A 6,647-nucleotide genomic window follows, 5' to 3' on the forward strand; every position below is an offset into this window, starting at 1 on the left:
CTTTGTGGAGCAATGGATTTGAATATTAAGCTGAGGAAATTTATCAAGATTACTGACTTCATACAGGCAGTAGCATAGTTGGTTGAGGCACTATGCTACAAACCGGAGCCCCAGTGAGTGGGAGTTCTTCAACTGACCTAATCCCTCCAGCCACACTATGGTCATGGAGTCGACTCAGCCTCTAACAGAAATGAGAACCAGGAATCTTCCTGTGTGGTAAAGGGCGGCCTGTGCATATGGCTGACAACCTCACTGCCATCTGTGAGCTGAATGTCTAGATAATGTGGGACCCTTAACATCTCACAACCCTATGGGCCTCCATTGCCTGTTACAGGGACAGGTTTTTTTTTTACTGACTTGAGATATAAACACTAATTCCACAAAATAAATCATTACCAACTGAACAAATTAATAAACACTGCAAACTGGTCACTAAATGAGGAATTAATTTTAAATATAAGAACAACAGGTGGGCTCCCACGGTATATGATTAATTAATGTCCCTTTCATTTCTAACATCTGTTTCATTATCACAACACGGCTTCTTAAATACAAAGCAACATTATGACATGACTGGAATCTGAATTTTATGCACAAGAATGTGGAATGCTTCACTTCATTCTGTATCAGATTTTCTTCAGATTGGAGCTAGTTAGGCTACTGTTCCATGCTGCAATATGGGGCTGTGAAACTGTCGTGCTATGTATTCATTTAAGTCATGTCTTGTACAAGATTTTCCATTCCTATCAAGTTCTCAGTGGCATCTAAATGTCTGAGGGTTCTATGAATGCAATACCAACATTCTGTTCCTATATGTTTTGCTTATTTCTCTACAGTTGGTTTACAAGCAAAGCATACAAGTATACGCGCGTATNTGTGCATATTCAAATGCAACGTTGTGTCAAAATTTCAAAGCAATCAGTGAAGAACTTTCGGATATTTAAGATTTTGAACAAACGAACATTATACAATTTAAACTCATTTACCAAGTTAAAACTTTGGTAACAGGTAAAACTTACACATTATATATACATAACATAACCTTCTTGACCAATGGGTATGTAACCAAACTACATATCATGCAATAATGTTGACGGGTCAAGCTCAAGAGTCATATATCACCTACCTTCTTGGCCAATTTTAACCATGGCCTCGAACAGTGCTTCTCTGAGCTTCTTTACAAGCTCTTCCAATTCATCCACACTTTTCTTCAAACTTTCATTTTCTCCCTCAAGCTTTGCAGTCAATTCCTTCATCTCTCGCTCACGAGCTTTCCCATTTTCTCGGCATTTTCGTGATGCCTCATTATTTCTATCTCGTCGCTCTCGGTATCGGTCACATGTATGATTAACAGAAGGCATTCTTGACCTTTTTGCAGGAGTCAATGACTCACTAGCTATAGAAGTTGACAATTTTCTCTTCTGTGACCTGCTGCATGATGTTGATGGACATTCCAGTATTTCTGGATGTCCACGGGTTTCATTTGACAGTAAAAGATTTTTCAATTCAGAATCTGCATCATTCCATTGCATGCCAGATGTCTCAGCAACACACTCCACACTGGTAGGCAGTGTGGTACCTGGCACCAGTTGAAATCCAACAAACAAGATACATTTACTCGCATTACAATACATTATCACAAATTTGCAAACATAATATAAAAAATTTTCCACACAACACTAAGCAACCAACACTTTCATGCTATTACAATTTGAGCTACCTACAGCACTATCAAATAAATTTCACAGTCATCTGATTGCATGTGAAATTACATTCTTTATTTTCATTTCATTCCTTGCATGCCTATAGGTGCCATCTTTTAAAATCTTTATCATGTCCCATAATTTCAGGACTACTGACAGCACTGACATATTAACAGTTTCCAGGAGAAAGACATGCACTTGTACTCTAAGAAACAGATCCCATATACAGTAATGTTGTCCTTGTGCTTAACTAATAAAGCATTATGCCATGAAGGCATACGGTGTCCCAGCTCCCCTCCCAAAAAAGGCCTGATACAAATATCCATCTATGCTGTAAAGTGGTAACGTGTATAACATCAATAAATTAAATACTCAGGACATTGTTTGGAGAACTTACGTCGTCAAGAATGTACGAAACCAAGTCAAATGGTTCATCTTGCTTCAATAAAGATTTCAAGATCACAGGTGCGTTGTTGATTTTGTCAGTGCCCAACGGTGTTGCAAGATCAAGCTTCAGATCCCTCTTAGCAACATTCCCCTCCTTTACTGCCGATTGTGGTAAAAGCACATGAACATCTCCAGCGGTCACTTCATTGGTCACGTTCATAAGCACACTGGGCTCGGAATTCATGCTTGGCAAGCTACTCGCCAAAATCTCTGTAAGCATAGCAGTTTCTCTTTCCTTGTAGTTCACAGATTCCTCTCCATCAGATTGAAATGGTGATGATGTGTCCATCACACCAAGGAGTGAAGTAAAGTCAAATTCAGGCTCCACACCTGTAAAACAGTAAGACATTAGCTGTTTTTTCTGTCCATGAAGTAAAGAATGTACATAACCTTACTAACAAGGTACACAAAATCTATACAAAAGTATGCAGTCTACACAACAATATTCTGTTTTTTTTAAATCAAAGTAGACACTATCGTGCCAACATTTGGTTTTATTGACACTAAATGTTAAGACCCTTATACTGGGTCATCATCAGGCGTACAATGATACCAGACTCGGTTGTTGACTTGCATCTAATTCCTCAATAAGGACCTTCATTGTGCTCGAGTGTTTTTAAATGCATAAATTGAGTTTTTCAGTTAAAAATTTAAATACTCGGATAATAAAATTTCAAAAATATAGAATAAAGATTAAAACTTAAAAATTAAAATTGTACTAAAATGGAAATGAAGTATTTTGTGATAAATCTCTTTAAACATTAGTGACCGCTATGTGTTGACGTGATTTTCTGGTGTAGAAACGACTATGGTGTGGGGCCCCACACCAGAAAATCATGTCAACACATAGCAGTCACAAATTTTTAAAGAGATTTATCACAAAATAATTCATTTCCATTTTAGTACAATTTTAATTTTATGTTTTAATCTTTAGTCTCTAATTTTTAAATTATCTGAGTATTTAAGATGTTAACTGAAAGACTCAATTTGTGCATTTAAAACACTCAATTGCAGAAAAATGGATCCTTATTGATGAATTATATGCAAATTGTTATACGTAATTTGACAACTGAGTAGGATCACTGTACGCCTGATGATGACCCAGTATAAGGGTCAAAACATGTGTAACATCAATAAAAACAAAAGTTGATACAATAGTGTCTTTGTTGAAAAAACAGAATATTGTTGTGATGACTGGATACTTTTGTATACATTTGATGTAACTTATTTATGACACACAACAGGATGCATACCATTAAGGTAACCTTATTATTCACACCATTATGACCAGTAACTTATGTGCAACTTCAATATGCCTAGAAGCTTTGAACTACAGAACATTCCTACATACATCACTTCTTTCGGGAATATTAAGTTTTCTCTCATAAGAAATATTTCGTCCCACCAAATTGCTCATAACATTAAATTTCCTGTGTATGAAGTTCTCGTACATAATGGTTATTCATCACATCTTGAAGTTAAAACTGAATGCGAACAAAAAGTTGCCTCACACCTGACACTGTTCAACATGTCGTACTTATTTTAATTTCAAGACTGTGACTGAAACTCAAAAAACTCTTGTCCACTTGCATGAGGGTTGTCTAAATGAAACCTATTTTGTGATTGTTCATGGTGGACTTGAGGACATCAGAAATAACCAAAGGATGGGGGACCTGCTGAAGGATCCTCCTGTGCAAGAACTTCTTGGGTTCATGGTGTCATGCACACAAATACTTGATCAGCAGTGACAAACCATATTTAGCAAAACCATGAAATGGTTTCCTCCAAATCAGCATACATATTTAAAAAAAATACCTGCCATTTTCCACTGTCATTAAGACACACTTGAGGGATATAACACGACCAGAGGTCCACATATATATCATGAAAATCAACTAAATATTACAATCACAAAAATTTATTAACTTAATTATGAGAAACAAATCTTTCAATCAAATATCTAAGTGAAATCATATTAAGCAGTCATCAAATTCCATTACAAATTAAATCAACTATATCACATTTTCTTATCTTACATCATTACAAAGTGAAAAATTTCATCTTAAGTCAATAGTGAGCGCATTTACTCCCTTAGTCCAATGGAAGCCACATGCACAATAGGTAAGAATTCCCTGAGTTGCATGGAATGAAAAGGCAGCTATGCAATCAGGCAGGATCAAACAGAAAGCCACAAGCAGACCAACTCAGTCAGGTAGGCAAGAAACTCTAGAAAGAAAAACACATTTGTATTACAAAAACATTTCCTTAAAATACAACATTTAACAGTTCAAAATTAAGTGTGAAAGCAAGAACAACTAGCATAACTCCAACAAAATGGACCGACATCCGATACTTACCTTATAGATGATGGTATGGTGTGACGATGCCATTTTCCACTGTCATTAAGACACACTTGTGCGATATAACATGACCAGAGGTTATTACATTTTACCCACATCTCTACAAAACACATCACTAAAGCATTTTCATGTTCATACACTCACATCTGCCTAATTGCAAAACAGTTCATAAACGGGTCATGCAGGAACCATCAAGCAGCAAAGTACATCCAGGGTTTCTAGTTCTCCAAAATTAGCCTCAACAAAAAGAATAAAGTCTCTTCCTTCAAAGAAATATACGATGAAACTCCACTGGAACATAACAATCACAAATACATAATTAGCTTAATTATAACAGAGAACACATCAAGTTAAATGTCTGTGTCAAAGCATTTTACCACCGTCACAATATCCATTATGACTTCATTCAACTTCAATACATTATTAACTGAAAAAATTCATGTCAAGTCAATACCGTCTGTTTTCTACATAATCATTACAAGGTAAGCCCCGTGAATGCTAGGTAAGACCAATGCCATCTGGAATGTTGAATGAGGAAATCAGGCGGGCAGACAGGAAGGCAGAAAGAGGCAGCGAAAAGCAGTTTTAAACATGCTGAAGAATAGCCATGAAGTTAAAAGGCATGCAGAAGCACATATGCGACATTCAGGATCATGACACTTGAAGGATGAAGCCATTCCCATAAATACGACATTTACTTAAAAACAAAATTTCATACTTGGCAAATAAGACTAGATGAACAGAACAACTAACTTATGTACACATTACCTCATAATGTACTTATGGTGGTGCAGTATCCCTTCCAGCGTCACTAGGACCACTTGTGTCTCCTTAACATACACACGTGTGGAACATTTATCACCAACACTCATCCACACATCATAGTGGCTTTTTACTCTACATTCAGTCACAACTGTCTCACTGCTGCTAACGTCTGTCAACGGTGATACTGGGCCACCACAATCAGCAACTTCCCACAATTCCTTCGTCTCCAAAATATAGCCTAAAGGACAAGAAATGGACATTAAATTTCCACATATGCATCATGAAAATTAACTAAATATTAAAATCACAAAAATTTATTATCTTAATTATGAGAAACAAAACTTTCAATCAGATATCTAACTGAAATCATATTAAACAGTCATCAAATTCCATTACAAATTAAATCAACTATATCACATTTTCTTATCTTACATCATTACAAAGTGAAAAATTTCATCTTAAGTCAATAGTGAGCGCATTTACTCCCTTAGTCCAATGGAAGCCACATGCACAATAGGTAAGAATTCTCTGAGTTGCATGGATGGAAAAGGAAGCTATGCAATCAGGCAGCATCAAACAGAAAGCCACAAGCAGACCAACTCAGTCAGGTAGGCAAGAAACTCTAGAAAGAAAAACACATTTGTATTACAAAAACATTTCCTTAAAATACAACATTTAACAGTTCAAAATTAAGTGTGAAAGCAAGAACAACTAGCATAACTCCTATAAAAGGGACCGACATCCGATACTTACCTTATAAATGATGGTATGGTGTGGCGATGCCATTTTCCACTGTCATTAAGACACACTTGTGCGATATAACATGACCAGAGGTTATCACATTTTCCCCACATCTCTACAAAACACATCACTAAAGCAATTTCATGTTCATACACTCACATCTGCCTAATTGCAAAACAGTTCATAAACGGGTCATGCAGGAACCATCACGCAGCAAAGTACATCCAGGGTTTCTACTTCTCCAAAATTAGTCTCAACAAAAAGAATAGTGTCTCTTCCTTCAAAGAAATGTACGATGAAGCTCCACTAGAACATTACAATCGCAAATACATAATTAGCTTAATTATAACAGAGAACACATCAAGTTAAATGTCTGTGTCAAAGCATTTTACCACCGTCACAATATCCATTATGACTTCATTCAACTTCAATACATTATTAACTGAAAAAATTCATGTCAAGTCAATACCGTCTGTTTTCTACATAATCATTACAAGGTAAGCCCCGTGAATGCTAGGTAAGACCAATGCCATCTGGAATGTTGAATGAGGAAATCAGGCGGGCAGACAGGAAGGCAGAGAGGGGGAGTGAAAAGCAGGTTTAAACATGCTGAAGAATAGCCATGAAGTTA

General features: G+C 36.4%; 1 protein-coding gene across 9 annotated transcripts in view; it reads right to left on the reverse strand.

Annotated features, from left to right (window-relative positions):
* Positions 1-6,641, reverse strand: part of LOC111863443 — a 10,747-nt gene extending 4,106 nt beyond the window's left edge. For 2 of the 9 annotated variants that reach the window (XM_023849778.1, XM_023849776.2), the window contains exons 1-7: positions 6,029-6,156; positions 5,759-5,897; positions 5,279-5,513; positions 4,508-4,801; positions 4,238-4,376; positions 2,101-2,480; positions 1,127-1,589 (exon numbers count right to left, since the gene is read on the reverse strand). In XM_023849778.1, coding sequence (XP_023705546.1) covers positions 1,127-1,589; positions 2,101-2,439 — 802 coding nt within the window. In that variant the 5' untranslated portion in view covers positions 2,440-2,480; positions 4,238-4,376; positions 4,508-4,801; ... (1 more) ...; positions 5,759-5,897; positions 6,029-6,156. The other 7 variants (XM_023849780.2, XM_023849783.2, XM_023849782.2 and 4 more) reach the window with 7 other exon arrangements.
* Between the last annotated feature and the right edge of the window lie 6 nt (positions 6,642-6,647).

Source organism: Cryptotermes secundus, unplaced genomic scaffold (assembly GCF_002891405.2).
Source record: "Cryptotermes secundus unplaced genomic scaffold, Csec_1.0 scaffold1863, whole genome shotgun sequence".
Classification (NCBI taxonomy): domain Eukaryota; kingdom Metazoa; phylum Arthropoda; class Insecta; order Blattodea; family Kalotermitidae; genus Cryptotermes; species Cryptotermes secundus.